Raw genomic sequence first — 20059 nt, 5'->3', positions numbered from 1 at the left:
ACTAAAACCTAATAGTTTGATATTTCACCGCAAGATGGCTCAGATGTTATTATTTAAAATGTTGGATTTTTTCTAAGCTTCTAGGATAATAATTAAATACTATGGCATATAATTTTATTTTTTCACGTAATTTATTAAATACCTACTATTTTATAGTTAATAAATAGTTTCAATCAATGAATAAAATATGCACCTTACTTAGACTTTCAATACTTTTGGTAATACAATATATTATAACATATATGGTAGGTACCTTTTTTAATGTTTTACCTACAGTATGTTACGTTTTATTTTAAATAATATATATTGTCTTAGATGTAACCTATTTTACAAGTCGATGAAAGTTAACAATATAGTTACATTAATTCCTGAATAATATGTTTTAGTATAAAGTTTCATTTTGTTAGAAAGTTGTGTCGTAAAAATCTACGAAAATTTTTTTTTAAAAATATTTTATACTATCATAATTTTTGTGAAATAATTTGTGAACCACTTATACAATACAAATCATTCTAACTTAACATAACCTTATAATAAGTCATGTAAATAATATTTTTATGTTTACTGTCTTATTGTATTGTGTACCTACCTAGTGACTACCAAGTCGATTGTGTCAGTAACCATGGTAAACTATGTACCGTAAAATTGACTGTTTCATTGATATAATATTCTTAAAGAGATTAATACACATTACTTATTTTATTGTGGTTTAAAAGTTTGTTTATATCGCACAATCATTATTATCATAAGAAGATTAAAATGGCGTACCGGACAAAAATTTGCAATCAAGGTGGAATCTTTAATGCATCTAGACCATCCGAATACAGCTCGGAAACTCGGAAATTTTTGAACGGTATGATATCATAAATTATTAGTAAATAGTATATTAAACTTAATAAATGGTGATCAATAGCCTAAAATTGAGTATAATGCGATAAAAAAGCTACCTTTTTGCTATAACTGTATAGATAATTGTATTAATTTCATAAAATGTCGATTTTGTTTATTATTATAAAAGTATTGAATCATAATATATTATATAAAAATGGCTATATTCCTTTTGTAAAATTGAAAGAACTTTTTACTTAAACATAGTTACGTGTATTGTATTTTTGTTTCACATACTTAGTGAATAGGTAATAATATTATATAGTTGCTTCTGGTATATCGTAATTTTAAATTTTAACCTGGCAAATTCAATTTATTATTGTAACAATTATATAGTGAATTAAGAATAGAAAAAAAATCATACTATTAAAAATGCTTTTACAGTTACAAATAGAAACATTTTATTAAAAATATAATTTATATAATATTATAATTTATTTCAGGTGAGAAATTTTAAATACAATTTCATAATTTTTTTTTTTATAAACAACTTATAAACGAATAAAACATTTAACATTTGGAAAAATTCTAAAGAATTGTTTAGGGTTGACTTTTTGAATGAATCTAACGTGCAATTTAAAATTAACGGGCAACGTTTTCTTATTGTAAAAAATCTGTTTGGTCTTCAAGAGGAAACAATATACAAGGTCGTATAAAATCAACATCTAACGTAAAATAATTATTTTACTTTCGATATATTTGTTTAGTTGTTTTTCTTGTAGGTATACCAAGCTACTGTGTATATCTAACGAATAAAGGTTCAATAGACCAGAAAGGGTCGTTCCTACAAAAATAAAAATGTGTAGGTTACTTCCTATACTATTGCGGAAATTATCGTCTAATCAGATTTTCTGTGTTACACTATTTGTATATAATAAATAAAAATGTATAGATTATAATATTATAGATTTGTACATAATAATAATTATAATTTATCTAGTACATTTATTTTAATAATAAAAAAAAATATATTATAATAAGTAGTGTGGACTGAAATTCACAAAATTTTATATTCAAAAATAACATATTTATTAATATTGAACAAAATATTTATAATATAGATGGTATACTTTTATGAAACGTTTGCAAGGTTCTAATTTTATACTACTCGTATATCATTACTCATTACTTTATAAATACCTTTAATATACCCTTATAATTACCTTTTACCTTTATAAATCTAAAAGTTAAATAAATAAGGCAGATAGGTACTAACTGTACTTATATGCAGAATGCCCTATTTTCTTTCTTTAGGAAAATAAACTTTGTTAGCTTACAATACTATTAATCAATATTCAATATTGTTTATATTAAACAAAGGATTTTAAAAAGAATAGTGCAAAAACGTGATTAGGATTCTTATTACGTAGAAAAATTTAGTTCAAACAAATATTACAAAATAATATATACATTTTATGTGTGATATATACACTTAAATAACATTTACATTTGTATATTATACGTTTTTTACCTGTTTATCTAGGTATATAAAATAATAAAACATGGGATAAAAAGTGCGTAATTATAAAATTTGTAACATATATTAAAATATAAAATTCGTCCAAGTGAGTAACAGCTATTATGATATATAGTTGTAGACGTTGAATATACCTTGTCATTTAGTAGGTCACTATAATAGGTGAGTTAATTTTAATTTCAATGATAAATTATTTTATGCGATTAAAACAATTCTGAACGAAAACAGTTTAACTTTTTGTATCTTGTATGAAATTTAATATTTATGACTATTTTGATAAGTACATGGTATTTTTATACTCTCAACCATTCCCTCCAAAAGTATTAACTAGATCCAAATTGATACCAGAAACCACCCTTAAAATCAAAGCATTTTTTATACTATAAAAAAAGTTTTTTGCACGTAAGAGACATATCTTTTGAACATTTTACTATACATTCTATATCGAAAGCAAATAATTATAAGTGTGCTTTTACACCTATAGGTACGTATTGAACCGTCAGTGACTTCAACATTATATCTTCTTCAATATAAAATTTTTATAACATAATCTAAGTCCATAATATACATTTTTATTGTTTAAATAGTTGACTACCTAGTACCAGATAATTTGTATACATATTATTTATAAATTTATAATAAAACTACATAAATTATATTACAGTATATGAAAAATGTATTACTTTAATAATTGCTGAACTCCCAAATTAGGCTTTGATTTTTTGAAATTCTGGATTGCCATAATAATAATTTTTCAAAGCACATTATTTTTTTGGACCAAGATCATCAGATTTGACCTATTTTATAAAACCACATAGCATTTTATTAAACACTTCACAGTAACAATAGTAATAATATATAATTAAAATTATTCCGTTTAACGCTGTTTGCAGAGTTGATAAAGGAGAGCCGCTTAACGACATTACAAAGAAAATCTTTACAGGGTTGGCTAAGATCCGGCGGTGATTCGCCGTCAACGATATCTAACCGTCCAGTGTCCGCAGTGTCTGCAAATCCCATCAAGCGGTATCGGTCGACCAGACCGCGAACGTTGAAGAATATCATCGAGTCAGGAGCGTATGAACCAGAAGCCTACAAACCGAGCTCAAAACAAAGTAAACGCAAAATATCTATACAAAAATAGTACGCCATATATGGTTGTACTACTAAATTGTAATCAAATTACAAGTTTTAGGTATTATAAATAATTAAGTATAAACATTATTGCTAGAAAATTACAACGGAGAAAAAGAAAAACTGCAGAGTATTATGGCTTACGGCAAAGTGACTAAATTGGATCCGGTAGCTGTAGTTAAAGTTCCCAATACCCCGAAAACTACTAATGAATGTACCGATGAAGAACTTATTAACTCAGGTAAAATAGTTTAATAATTTAAGGTTTATTAAAATAAATACATATAGTATTAAGTTAAAATTCAATAATAAGGTGCCTATAAAAATTATATCCATAGAATTGAATTTATAATATAATATATCAAATTAATTTTCCTTTTTCTTTGTACTCTATGCCAGATGATAATAGATACTTATATTTAACTTGATTATTGTTGTCATAGTCAATTGTACAGATCAAACATTTATATGGTTTCAGTAACATTCAGATTTTTAATATTTATATACAATATATAATACCTTTAATATTTAAACCCCGTGCACTTCGTTGCCTGTACAAAATTCAACTGTATTAAATTTAGTTGCCTAATGCTAACATTTAGTGTAAGGATAAATAATATTTTTGGTGTTTGAATGATATTTCCGACATATCGTCTTTATATAACTTTCCCGCCCAGCGTTGCATTTTTCAATCGATTAACCGCGATTATTTATCATTCGTTAAAAATAATCAAACAGCGCTAAACATAATAAAAAGGTAGAAATATGAGGTTATTAATCGGACAAAAATTATCCTATCTTATGATGGAGACCAAATCACACGCATTGATCATAATTTACTCGAAATCGGTTAAGTAGTTTCGGAGTGCATTGTGGACATACCTACCGTACACGAAGTTTTTATTATTTCAAATAGTATATTATATCAGTTTTTATTTAATTGTTTTAATTTTTAACCATCGTAAATTCACACTTTCATTTTACAAAAAATCATAAATATTAACTAATTTATAAGAAGTACATTGAATGTTAAATAAATTGGTAGAACATTCACCATCAAGTCGTACTTGCTTTTCCACAAAAAAAAAAAAAGTACTGAAAACAACACACGTAAAATAAAAATTGTATTTATGGTTCCATTAAAACTAAACCTCCTTAGCAGTACAATTGAGTATGATTACTATATCGAAATATACATAACTAAAAAGACGGTATTTGAATTAGTGTATAAGTGAGTTTGCATGTTTACTTACTCGAAAAATATGAAAACCATCTATTGTTCTTCAATGTTACAAAGTTTTTATTTTGATTAATATTTATTGTTTTAATACCTAAAAAAACAAAGTTTGAGTTAAAGATAAATAATAACTATCACAACAGATGTATTAGAAGGTTTCGTTATTGAGATTAAGGGTTTTAAAAATTCCGTGTTTAAAATCTGTTATTTTTAAATTTGTCCATTGATAGTATAATACTAAAATACTTAAATGCATCATATAAATAAATAAATATACATATTTTTTTATGCATAATAAATTAGTGTACCTATGCCAGATTTGGGTTAAATAAAACACAAAATATATTTTATTATACATATGGTGTTCTAAAAAGATATTCTTGTTTCGTCAATATACTTATGATCGAAAATGTACTATTTTCAAAGAAAATTAAAAAATAATTATAAATAACAGATATTTATTATTAATACGTGTAATAATTAGAGTAATATAAATTAAATAAATTAGATTTTTTATTGTTCAAGAGACCCATTGTTAATTTCATTAATAGAAATTATAATTTTTAAAACCACTTTGACAGTAATTGCATTAATTCCTTATTTTATACATTAACTATACAGTAACCCAGTAACCTGTGTCAAACAAACACGCAAGACACAAGACGTTAAAATAATTTTTATCGAAGAGATTTCCGCAAAATATTGCGGAATAATAATTACGAAATAATAAATGCGGATATAATTTTAGATTATATACAATTGTATTGTACAACATATTGTATATGATCTAAGATTATAATATATTTTTCTGATCGTTTCAATATTCTATTTTAAGTATTAAGATAATACGTATGAAGACAAAAAAAAAATTGTACGTAAAGTAATGATATTAACTTTTGAGCTCTACTGCACTTTATGCAGTAAGCTTTTTGTTTCTCGAGAACCAACGATTAGGTACCTATTCATGTATTTGTTTTACTTCACATCAATACATTGTAATGACTTATATGATATATATAAACGGGAAATTAACGAACTCAACAAATATTAATTAATTTAAATACAATTAATATAAAAAAAAAAGAAAATCCTAGAAGATAATAAGAATCATCTACCTCTTCTAGTGCGTAATGCTAAATAATTAAATATAAAGATAGTATACAAAGTCTGAAAATTAGGATTTCGTTTACATATTACATGTTTATTGCCTGAAAAATTTAGAATGAGTAGAAGTATACAATTTACTGTAACTAAAAAGAGTCAATGCTTTATTTAAAACTTCCTTTCTTATTACTTGACATTTAACCTCAGTTGTCAGTGATGTAATTGTGCATTTGTTTCCTTGAGGCTAGATTAAGTTTTATTTTTTTTAGATAAAATATGCTAACAGTAGAAAAATTCAAACCTTATAAAATAAAAATAAAACAATACATTTAACATAAATTAATAACTTAATAAGATTTGAAGATTGAATAATACGTTGACGTATTGTGTTACAAGTATAAATAACATTTTTAAATTTTACTATATGAACTATTTTATGATCACTGAATATTATTATCACATTAATTTTCTGAGACAAGTTATGGCACCTTATTTTTAATGCACCTTCAGTTATATAATATTATTTAACGATATGAGAAACTACGATTTGTTTCTAGGCTTTAAAATGAGTTTGAAGACTTGTGAAAAAGTAACAAATTAGGTTATGGATTCAATTTTTTTGAAAATATTCGTAAATTATTTTGTTTTCTCTTATTTTGTATCCAGTCATGCCACTAACCGGCCAATTTTACAAACACAAAACATATAAATATTTTCAATAGTATATTGTTTACATTATCGCCTTTTCGCGAGTATGTTTCGAAGATTATCGCCAATGAGCCAAATAAATGATTGAAACATAAAAGAAAAATATGTTTTTCAAATTTTAATTTTATGAAATAGTTATGGGATAGGATTTCACACAAATACAAATTATTAATTTAATCATAATTTTTAATTTATTGGTACCAACGAATTGTATAATATGTTTTTGCAAATGTTCTGTGAATAAAATATTATAATTTTAAGTTTATAATATGTCGTGTAAAAAAATTTCTTAGAAATTAGAGTGATTGTAAACAGTGTTTGGGATTAAAGAGTTCTACTTTAGTTTTAATGTGTAAAAATAAACAAATAATACATATTTTAAGATACATTATGTTTTCATTATAATATAGAATACATAATATAGTTTTTATTATATTTTACTGAATACCGAATTTTGTATTCATGAAAAGAAAATTATACATCATATGTTTGTATAGGTACAAAAATAAATCGTAAGGTGCAAAATGTGAATACACACGTGGTTGCATCTCATAAAGTATTTGAGTGGAAACAAACCTTAAATAAATATGACAACTATGTCAGTATGAAAATATATATTTTTTCTTTGATTTTCAGATTAAAATTAAATGTTTAGAAACTAGTTTTAGTTAGAACTTAGTTCTAGTTTATAAAAGAATGAATATATTATAAATCTGGCTATATATAATATATATTATATATTAAGTAAAACTATCGATTATAAAATTAATATGTCTAATGCTTTATACCATTGTCAGTTACTATTAATGAACAATAGTAACTGACGATAGACCTACAGTTTGTTCAATAAATCATAAGAATTTCATTTCAAATCCAAGTTAAAATGTAAACAGTGTTTATTTTTAAAATTAACTTTACATGTTCAAAGGCAACTAATTTATACGTTGGCAATTATTTTACCGTGCGATCACCTTTAGATGTACGTATTGCACCTAATAAATTTACACAATTCGTGTGTATATGTCAACGAAAACATATCGAAATACGTGAATTTATTTTATTTTTTATTTAGAAAAGTGTATACATTTTAAATAGTTTTTGTTTTTTTAATCACATTCAGATAGAAGGTAATCTAGGTGCTATTATAAAAATAAATTTAAAACTTAAGTTTATAATTGAGAAATAAAAAAAAGCGATTAAAACAATTAAGTATTAATTAGTAGCATTTTTAATATAACTCAATTTAATTATAAGTTAATTAATGGCTTTTGGAATTTAGCAGTTTAAAGTTCGTTATCCCAAAATATTGAAATATATTTTCAAGTTTTATACGTAACAATAGTAAATTGTAAATAGTAATAATAAATTTAAAATTTTAATTTTAATTTTAAGATGTATTATAGTAATATTGTGTTTTTATGAGTGTTCAAATTTGAACTATTATTAAAATCAATAAAATTTAATTGTAAGATTTTTTGAACGCAAATAATGAGATTAATTTTTGTTTATCATATTATATTTATGACTATATCGCGTATTTCAGAAAAATTTCATACCAGTTGGCTAAAATATTGAGCATTTAATCTTTTAACTTAAATTATTTATACACTAATATATATATATCTATATATATATTGATGATCCAATACATTTTTAATTTATATTCTACTATCTTATGGTGATAATATTTGCAAATATTATTAGACGAGAGTTTTTATTTTTATAACAATTATAATAGATTCTCAATTACTTATATAATAAACATAAATATAAATATATATTTATTTAATATTATTATACTATTCTCATCGATTTTATTTATTTTGTCAACACCATATAAGACGTGTCAATCAATGTATTTGAAAAGGTAATTCACATAAAAGTATTTGCCTACCTTTTGGTACAGAAATATCGTATATAATAATAATAAAAATTTTCTTTTATTATTTTTTATATACGAATATACTTAGAATAAATCATTTCAGGTACATTCAGTAGTGGGTGAGACCTTTATTGACAAAAAATTTACCCTTCCCTTTTCGGCCAAAACATAAAGTTTAATAGTAATAATATTATATAATTTATATTACTTTAAGTTTTTATGTTATACATACAGAAAATTATTAAAAATTTGAGTTGTCTAAAATGTTGTAAAATAACTACAACTATATTATAAGTAAATTATTTAAAATATAATTAATTATAATAGGTTAAGTATATATTACAATTTTTATTTGGGCCGAAAAGGGAAGAGTATCTACGATTTTAGTCGAAAACGGCCATGCCCTAAGACCTAAGTAGTATCGTTTGTTAATGTCTGTGATAGGATCTATAAAATAACACAATAATATTAAAATACTACTTTATTAAAGGTCAAAGTCCGTTTGAATTATACTTACTATAAATTATAATACATTTATAATAACTAATCATCAACAGTAATCCGCTTACCATATAGTGAACGAATATCGTTTATAAAATATTGCGTTTGTTTTTAATAAAATACAATAGTAGGTATATTCTATTCAAAAAACTCATGTTGTACACCCTTAATCGGTTTATTTTTATCGTATTTGAACTCAAAAACGCATTAATTTCTATCTGCTTAGACATATGAGTACAATACGAGTATACTCTTATTCTCATAATTTCGTGATATAGTATGTGGATCATGCATGACGTAATATGTCAATCAATCGGGAATAGTAAAATAAAATAAAAAACGACGTTAAATGGAAAATCAATGTATTGTGTTTTTATTGTCCATATTTAATTCAAAATCTCAAATAGTTGATAAATAGTCACATTCGAAAAGTCCGTAGTTTTGGTTTAAATAGTGTTGATTTTTAAACGTTTGTTTTTTTATAACGTAGTTTTTACTCTCATCATAAAATAATGTAAACCTTTTAAAATGACTTATTGGCTATTCAAAAGTACCAAATAGATTACATTTAAATCGATAGTATTAAGTCTACTTGAAACTTTTTGAGTACTATTCCTATTCAAAAACGCAGTATTCAAAGAAAAATATTTAAAAAAAAAGAATCTCTGCATGTATGAGTAAGACCAATACAAATATAAAATATATTATAGATATAATAAACTTTTCCCGTTGTCTACGGATTTTGTTGAAAGGTTACGTTGGATTATCGACTGAATACTAAAGAATAACCTACGCAAAGTGATTTTTTTAGATTTTTCATTTTTATTGTTAACTCATAACTGAGTGGGGTGATATAATATATGTTATTAACTTCATATTATTCCATTGCGCAATATTAGTGTAAATGATAATATTTTGTACACATAAATAAATAGGTACTGAATTCAGCTTATAATTTATAGTCATTTTAAGTTTATGCATTAATAGCGGAGTGAAGTGGCAAAGGATATTATCCTCCAAAATATTTGTTTCCCATCACTAAATATTATCTATTAATTTTAATTGCGGATGAATAATATTTACCTATCCATAATAACATTCAATATATTTTAAACATCAATATTTTCAATTAAAGCATTTTACGTTACATAATTAAAAGTATATTTTATTATTTTTATACTGATGTATAATGTTATTAAGTTTTTAAAAAATACACAAAATCGACGCCTATGATAAAAGTCAATAGAAAATTTCAAAACTGAGTAAAAATTAAAAGATAAAAGTATGATTCATATTCTATATAATAAAGTCCGAAATACTTAAACTTCAAATTTGAACATAATATTTAAACTCTTCGCACACTTAATGAACTACGGCTAATTTTATGATCCAATAATTTTGGAACCAAACTTTGGCTTACATTTTTTTTCTTTCATTGATTTAACACGATGGGGATGATATCAATTTATCGTTGACGACAATCTGTACCGTGATCATTGCCATACTGATTAATGTCTTTTTGAAAATTTTGATTTTAAAAATTCGTTTAACTATATATTATAATATGTAAGGACTATATTTTTAGTTGTTTAGATTTTTATACTGTTCAATAAATGTCAAACGACGATACAAACTCCTTTTATTTAAATTAAAATTATTTTCTTTTTACTGTGAAACTAATGAATTTTTAGAAAATATTTATGTATCAAAATCAAACTTAAAAATTATTATTGTTTTTATATTATTTAACTACATGCTAAAATTATAATAGAATTATAATAGGTTCAAGATAATAAATGGTTAAAATTTGAAGGATACGAGGCAATGTTGATTTGAATATTTTAGTAGTTTTATATCAATCTATCTTTATTTTATAATTTGTAAAAATTTCCCAAGTATAAAATTATATATTCTTGGTTTTTATTTAAATATATTCTTGTCAAAACCATTTATAATTCGGAATCTACTCATTCGAATTTTGATTTAGATATATCAATATTTTTTAAAAATAATTATATGATTAATAATTTACAGTCAATAAGGTTGGTTCTCATTTGAAAAATAGAAGTTTGTATCGTTATAAAACATAAAAATCTACATAATTCAAAATTTGACTTAATTCATTATCAAAGTAAAAAAATAGGAGTAAGCATATTCAATGTTTTGATATAATACAGAGTAAAAAGCGATGAATGTATTGATTTTACTATGATGTGTGTTTTTTTTTTGTCTGTATTCATTACATTTTAGGACAATAAAAAGCTTCAATTTTTAACTTTGGGGATAGTTTTTGGTAGTACATTTGATTAGTATAGTTTATACTTTTGAAGAGGAGGTGTATACAAATAAAGGAAACATAAATCGAAAAAAAAATAAGAAAAAACGTAAATTTTCACTCTAAACTAGTATTTTGTTAAAATTGATTTTTTTATTTTGTCAAAATTAAAAAATGAATAACAGTAAAAACTTGAAATTTTCATCAAATTTTAAATTTTATAATTTTTAAAATATTTTAACTCTTTTTGGTCTATTTATAAACAATTGCAATTTTAGATTTATTTTTTTTTAATTTAAACATTTTCATTCGGGCAAAAAGCTTAAAAATGTATACAACTGGGTTCTTTTTAAATCGTTATTAATAATAAAAAAAAAGTCGAGAGTAAAGTCAGAATATTTTTATGATAATAACCAGCTTACAATGCATAGGCTTACAATATAATTGTCATACAATTATTTTTGTAGATTTGTATGTTATTATTTATAGTTTAAAATATTATTAAGACAGTGAGTAAAGTAAAATGACAGAATTGTTGAAGTTTAAAAATATATTGTTATCGCTAAGCCATTTATCAATGTGTTACAAGTCATCCTCAGTATTACTAACTATTTAATTCAAAGAACGACCAATAAATATTAAGACAGTATCATCAGCGTAACGTATTATATGGATTTTTAGGTCAAGTAATTTAATATCGTTTTATTTTATAATGAAAAATATTAGAGATAGCGTTGTACCTTGTAGAACACTGTAATTAGTTATTTGTTCACAAGAAATTATATCATTTGTTTTGATCATTTGTTTCTTTATTTTATAAATAAGAAGATTCGAAAAGAAACAAAGCTGACCCAGATATTTCTATTGTATATGTGACTATGTACTACATTTTATAAACAATAATGTATCTTGACCATTGTACATTGTGTATATTGTCGAAAGCCTTAGTCATATCTAAATATATTGCTGTACACTTTTTTCCTTTGTTTAAAGCAGTGTAGGTAGATAAGTTGTATTGCGTTAATAGTAAACATAAGTTATACTGACTTGGTTAGTAGTTTTATTCGGTCTAAATTCAAAATATTTTTTAAAAAGTAAATTGTTTGATTATACAAAAATAATAATAAAACAAACGAAATTGATAAAATTATGCCGACGAAAGCTACTATACAGTTTTATGATAATAATTAATAAGTAATATATATATATCGGGAACCAATTGGAAATTTGTATACTTTATTTTAAACAGGAAACAATTCCGTATCAACCAAAATATAATCAGAACATTGTTAAAATAATATGATAAAGTGCTATTGTGGTATCGTTCGAATGGAATAGTATCGGTAATGATGGCGTATATAATATTATATATAGACGCGAATGTTGGTGAGAGATTAATGAGACGATTTACCCTAAATTTTATTTAGTAGATAACGAGTAACTAGTTACTAAATATATCGTGGTCTTTTGTATAATACAACGATTCAGGTTAGAGTAGATTTAAATAATCTTGTCGTAAAACATACGCTCTTCGCGGAAGGCTTAAATCAAATTTATTTTGTTCTTCTGTCGTACTTAAGCAATTGTTAGTCAATGTTAGAATATATAATTTATCAAATATACCTACAATATATATTATAATGGCATATACGTGTGACATTGTTTTCTGAAAATAAAATAAATCTTAAGCTTTTAAAAAATACAACTTGCGAATAACATGTCGAAAACACTGTAATACAAACGCGTACAAAATCGGTTTGTACAAAATATATTATGTCTGTTATATAATGTAATAGTGTATAGTATTGTACTTTGAGCGTACCTATCACAATACTTGCGAACGCAAAGTGTTGCTTATTATTAGGTGTGGGTCGTGGGTAAATAGTATACTATTACAGCATATAATGTATAGGTAACCGTTGCTCCAAAATAATATAATACACGCCTGATTCGGTTGTCGTTTTTGCCTGCAGACGTGGTGTATCGTTCGTTTTCGATTTAAAATTATTGTTGGATTTTCAATTTTTCTCACTTTAAAACTAGGTGTATAATATCACATACGTATATATATTATATACGCGTATGTTGTACATACGCACGTTCACACGTTCAGTGTGTATAGGTCATTAGTAAAATAAATGTATTATTCCGTATTCGATTCCAGTATAGTAATGAATTTCAAACGATTTTGGACGTGTTCCAATCACGGTTTTCCTTCTAATATCAAGTAGTTAATTAAATAAATGCATCGGATACTTTTAAGAGAATTTGTTCTTCTAACGTATTATAATTTTATCCGTCTGTTTAACCAATAATTAAGTAAAAATAAAAAAAAACCATAAACGACTAATTATTATAGTACTTGTGACCAATAGATCAATGAGGTTCATCATTGAGATGTGTACATTAATAAAAAAGTAGAGCAAAAAAATGTATATACCTCTTATGATCTAACCGTCGGCTATAAAATAATAATAATAATGTGAACTTATCAGTAAATTTATACAAAATTTGATAAAAAATATTATTTTGGTTTAATATGCATTTATTGTTATTTTTGTAAAATAAATTACAACATTTTATCATAGCCAGTTTTTAAAAATATATTTTGTACGCTATGTACATTGTACGTACTCATATAAATAGTTTGGGAAATCGTAAGTTCCTATATACAAGAATAATAGGTAAAAAATTACATACCTTAATTTCTACATACATCACGTGTAAGTTCCTACACAGTAAAAAAAGGTACTTATGTTAGTTCCTACTCGGCAAGGCAGGTACGTATTGTGAAAAGAATAAACTTTATTTTATATAATATAAGTAAGTTATCAAACTGATGATACTATCGTAAAAAAATAAAAATATAATACACTTCATTTACATTTTTCAAGTAAAGATACATAAAAATAAGAATTACAAATACCAAGTCACACAAAAACAAAAATAAGCCAAATATATGTCAAAAAAGAAAATTTTATAAATGAAAAACATTGTAAAGTACTTAACAAAAAAATTAACCAATACGATTATATTAAATATTTATAAGTTTCCAAAATAAACCACATACGATATAATTTTATTTTTATTTTTTTATCATATTAAAATGTATGACAATATCATCAGATTGATAACTTATAAATTATAGTATTTATACAATTATTGAATAATTATAAATCATAATATATATATTGTAAGAACTGACATAATATATACCTTATTTTATCGTGTAGGAACTAACATATGTATTTTTTTTTACCTGCTAGGTCACACAATGAGTTTCCTTATTTTTAATACTTTTCCAGTTTCCTTAAATGTTTTTCGTAAGAGACCTTTTAATCAACTGAAAATTATGGAAACTTTTAAATGTATGTAATAATAAATACTTCTATCTAAATATAAAACTACTTATGTATAAATCACTATTAAAATCTATCTGGCTAACTCTGGGAAAATTCAAAAACGCAAATTTAATTAAAATCCAAACCTTTCAAAATGAATGTAATTTCTTTAAAGAAACAAATGTCTACCATAATTATAAAATTATACACTTCATAAAGATCTAAATCTAAAAAGCATAAAATGAAGAAGCTGAGCATTGTTATAAAAGATTTCATGATAGGCTAACTTCTCGTAAAAACTTTATTAAAAATTTAGCTAATACTGTTCACCCAGTAATCTTTCAAGGCGACTAAAGTGTAGGTAGTGTTAAAATCTTTTGTGTAATTAACATGCGTATTTAAGTAAGTTGAAAGTGTCACTATGGATGGTTTCTTTCATAAAAATTCATGTTTTTCTACTCTTAATATAGTTTATATTGTTATTGTTTAAATTGATATTATTATGCATTTAAAATCACTTTTAAAAAAGAAGAATTTTCATACATTTATAAATGTGTGTTAGTCGTACAGTATAAATATAGAGATAGTACCAAATTATCATTTATTGTATGGTAATAGAAATATTTAGAATTAGGATTTCAATAGTTTTAAAACGTTTTTTTGTTAATAAATAAACATCTGTGTAAATAAACGTGAACTATTCAAACTAATAGCATTCAGATGTATATTATATGATTTAAAAATCTGAAATCTAATAATTGCATCCGTAACACTTCATAGAATCCAGTTTCTGATACATATTATTTGAACAGATAAAGATAAATCGTTTTGAAATGTAATAAAATTTAATTTTGGAAAACGTTGTGATGCACTATACTATTTTTATGATGAAGAAATAAATACGACATAAAGCGTGTATTGGTATATAGTTTTTTTGTCATTTACTAAAGACATTTCAAGACATTTTACTTACTATTATGTATTTTGTTAAAATATTAAAATCATTTTTAATCGGTAAAACCCGTTGATCATATAATACTATTTTAGCAACAAGATTAAGTATGAAATATTTTATGTGATGTTGCTAAATTCAAACCGAAAATTTGAATAGAAATGTTGACTTGTCGACTAATTAAATTAAGCATAATTTTATAAAATTACAAACTATTAAAAAAGTTTAAAATATATAATTAAGTATAATTTTTTTTCAATCAATATTAAAATTGCTAATATACTGCATCTTTACAATTGTATTGAAGATAAATTGGAAACAGGATACTAGGTTCAAGGCATAACCGTTTTAGTGCATATTACCATTACATTGAATTATTTTTTAATCTTATTCTATGCACTTTGTATTATTTTAATTATTTAAATTAATGTTTATTACATAAAATAATTCAGAATTCTTTAACATGGAAAATGACAACATCATAATATAATGTTTTATACTCATAAGTGAGAAAGTTTTCTTTTTAATTCTTGTATATAAATTATGTAATGTGCCAATAAATTTGGTAATCGTATTGTAAACAACAAGGAGTTTTATGCTAAATTGTATTATATCCTATATAATGCTGGAACGGCAAATATTTCACATGAAAATGATGCACTGCTATAGTGCTATAATGCATGCTTGATAATTTCATAAAATGTTGATATTATATTATTATATTATTTTTTTTTACTGTTTTCTGATATTTATTTAATTTATAATAATAATATTATACAAATGTATATAGTTATATATAAAATTTAATAAAATTTGAAAAATTATGATTTTGCAGTGATATTAGAAATTGAAGATCGTGAAAAGTTTCTATCAGACATGGAGGATTTGGGACAAGGGTCCAAGTACAATGCCTCTATAATTCATGAGATTTGTGACCGAATCAAAAAACTGGAAGTGTTTGTCAGTAAAAATGCCTGTAGTTATAGGCAAGCAGACGTGCAGGGCATTGCGAATAAATATCGAATACCATTGGGATTACCAAAAACACTACCGGGATCGTTATCTATCATTTAAATTATGTATGAATTTAATTCTCTATTTCTAAACAAAAAAAGTTTTAATAAAATTATATCATTTAATTCAATAAATTTTCCAGCATCGAGCTAGAAACTAACAATAATATGACATTGTCCGTATAGTATACGTCTGTAAAAATTTTAAATTTAAATATAAATTGAAAGAGTGCACAAAAATGTAAATCTATTTCGTTGCGTTCATTTTAACATGTATGTAAATTTTGACCTGAAATAAACATATACTTTTACACACACACACACACACACACACACACACACACACAAACACACACACACACACACACACACACACACACACACACACACACACACACACACACATATAAATATATATATATATATATATATATACAAACACATAGGTCTTTATAACTACCGCACTAAATAGAATATTGCATATTATTATGATATCTCCACGACAAATTAATTACTTTTAATATAATTTTTGAGGTAGCAATTAATGGTAAAATAATGTATTTTAATTATCTATCGATCTGAATTTAATCATTATGTTTTCTAGTATTCTCGGTGAAACTTCATAAATCACGTATTTCTTATTGCACACCTAATTATATCACTAAATACGTAGTATAATTACTTTAGATGCAAATAATATTAAGTAAATAATACATGTTTACAACAATTTTAATATTGTTTTATATTCTCAAAGCACCTAGGTTTTATAAAGTATTTTATTTATTTGAATTTTAATTCCTATGAATTATAAAGATTACCCCTGTTAAACAGTACACAACTCAATGTAGATAATACATACATTTTTTGAATTTGCAGAATAATAAATTACCTAAATAACTAGGTACTGTAAATTACATGACAATACATATTTTTAAGTTTCAAAGTGTACTTTTAATGTAAACAATGACATTAAATATACAATAATTCTTTTTTCAAAGAAAAATCATAGGTAATATTGTTATAACAACGCCATTTTATTTACTTTTATTTTTTACTTCATAACAAAATATTATTAAATTTAAATATATTGTAACAATAGAAATGTATTAATAATTAAGTACTTAATTTATGCATTTAATAAATGTTGTATAGGTACTTACATACAATTGTAATACCATGGTGTTTTATATAGAACTAGAATTTTATCGTCCACTTTGTTTTTAAATTAAATAGATTAAAAATTAATTTAACATGAATGTAATTTATGATTATACCTATAGTTTCTTAGTTATATCATATTCTGTTTATAGTACTTAATACTACTTATACACACAGTCATATTTTTATTATTACTATTATGCTTTATTTATTATAATATATGTAATCCGTCACTAATTGATCAGATTAGGTACCCTATTGATGTACCTATAAATCATATTATGTGGTTTTAATTCTTAGTTTTAAGTGAATTAAAAAAATATATATATACATACGTACATATTAATATAAAATCAAATTAAAGTAAGGTATTTATATTTATATTTAAAAATAGATTGTATGTAAATTAAAAAAATATTTATATTATGTATTATTCTAAAAAAAAAAACAAATTAAAATTGTTTTATGGAGATTTTATAAGATATGACACAAGTACTTAAAACACTCACTTTTTTATATTATAGTTATAAACTGTATTAAAGTCACTAATATTAATTAGATATTAAAAAACTTGCACAAAACTGAGTGGTCTTATTCTATATATTTATGAATGTATAAATACGACAATATTGTTTATTGGAATAATAACTGATACTTTTATGTACCTATACTTGTTTTTAATAATTTAATTATACATTAATTAAACATTGAACCTAAGTATAGTCTGCAATTTTAATGTAATTATAATACACCTTTTATAATGGAATTGTGTAAATATTATTATATATTAATAACAAGTAATAAAAATTTTATCTTTAGTTATATAACAATACACGTCTCAAGATAATGTAATGATAAATATTTAAAAAAATATCCTAAGAAATTTTATTACTAACAAGCACAGTGCCTTTTTTAAATTATCAGAAAACCTAGTATAACCTTAATTTATGTTTAAAAAATAAAATAAATATATTGTATACATTTTACCATTTTATAGCTTTTAATAATTACTCCACTTAAAATACGAATAACTTTTTTATGTACCTATTTTCATAAACTATTTTAAAACTATAACAGAAAAAAGTATCAAGCTTATGCCAAGTATGCTATGTTAAAAATAATATTGAAACAATTGAATTATAACAATTCTTCTTAGACATTCAGACAATATGTTGTATGATATTTATTGTAATAAATGTTAATGATATGTATAATATAATAAATCGTGTTATTATACATAATTATGAAAAAAAAATATTCGTATAAAGTTATTGTATACACGCTAACATAGTTAACCGATGATTGAAGTATGCATATTACAGTATTTTATTAATTTTTAATGTCGTCTGTTATATAATCCTGTACACTATATAGCTAGGTGATTATAATCATGGATTTTACTATAGAATCGTCCGACTCATATTTTTTTCTTATGATATTAAAAAGACAAACACGGTGAAACTACGTTATTGTTTTTTAATAAAAAAATGCAATTTCACTTTACGTAAATAATTTTCTATGTAACATCGTTTTTATTCATATAATCATATCCACGGTGATGATTATAGGTAGAAGTACTATATTTTTCGCAACAGTCTAATCACTTCTTCTATACCCCCTCTCCCACCCAGCCATTAAACAGTAGCGGATATATAATTTTTTTTCTACCTTTTCCGTTCCTCATAACCGCTGGATAATACCATCTCGAGTCTTAACGGTCACAATAATAACTAGACAGCAGCAATATAATAATACTTGAATAACTTTAATAACGACGACGATGATGATAATACAATAGCAATAATAATAATAATAATAACTTTTATAATAAATATTATACCGTTGATTAATGCGTGTGTCTTACATCTGGCGGGAGCATATTTTATATATATAAACAGTGGTGGCGTATCAACAAAAGGGTTTGCGGCTGCGGCGTGGTGGCGGCGGTCACGCCCAAGCCCGTTCATTCATAATCGCGGTCGGGTCGTCGGATAGGTGTGCGGCTGTGATCCAATTCCCGTCGCCCCCACCAGGAGCCAAGATGAGCGGCGGAAAAGGATTATACTACCGTTGTGAATACAGACGTTATATATAAGCACAAAAGGACGATAATATATATAAGTAGTATATATATATATATATATACGACAGCAGTGGTGATGTTAATGACAAGGACGAACCTGCAGTGACGCGACGTAATTATTGCGAGCGCGCGCGGTTTAATTGGTCAGCGAGCCAGTAGCCGTATAGGTCAGGTAGGTGCTTACATACATAATGTTAAGCGAGTATATAGGATAGGTCTCGTTTAATGGTCTATCATGTAATATAAAGTGTAGCTGGGTAGGTGGGAGTTGCAGCCGGACAAGCAATACGGTCCATACTATGCAGG

At 24.4% G+C, this 20059-nt stretch overlaps 1 protein-coding gene across 1 annotated transcript; it reads left to right on the top strand.

The window, feature by feature from the left end:
- Positions 1–694: 694 nt before the first annotated feature.
- On the top strand, positions 695–17535 carry LOC132921314 (UPF0193 protein EVG1 homolog). Its single transcript, XM_060984274.1, has 4 exons — positions 695–853; positions 3259–3480; positions 3597–3740; positions 16335–17535. The coding sequence occupies exons 1-4, from the start codon at positions 760–762 to the stop codon at positions 16571–16573; spliced, it is 699 nt and encodes a 232-aa protein (XP_060840257.1). The 5' UTR covers positions 695–759; the 3' UTR covers positions 16574–17535.
- Positions 17536–20059: the final 2524 nt, after the last annotated feature.

The sequence above is a fragment of the Rhopalosiphum padi genome, chromosome 2, assembly GCF_020882245.1.
Source record: "Rhopalosiphum padi isolate XX-2018 chromosome 2, ASM2088224v1, whole genome shotgun sequence".
Classification (NCBI taxonomy): domain Eukaryota; kingdom Metazoa; phylum Arthropoda; class Insecta; order Hemiptera; family Aphididae; genus Rhopalosiphum; species Rhopalosiphum padi.
This window is presented reverse-complemented; position numbering and strand designations above follow the sequence as displayed.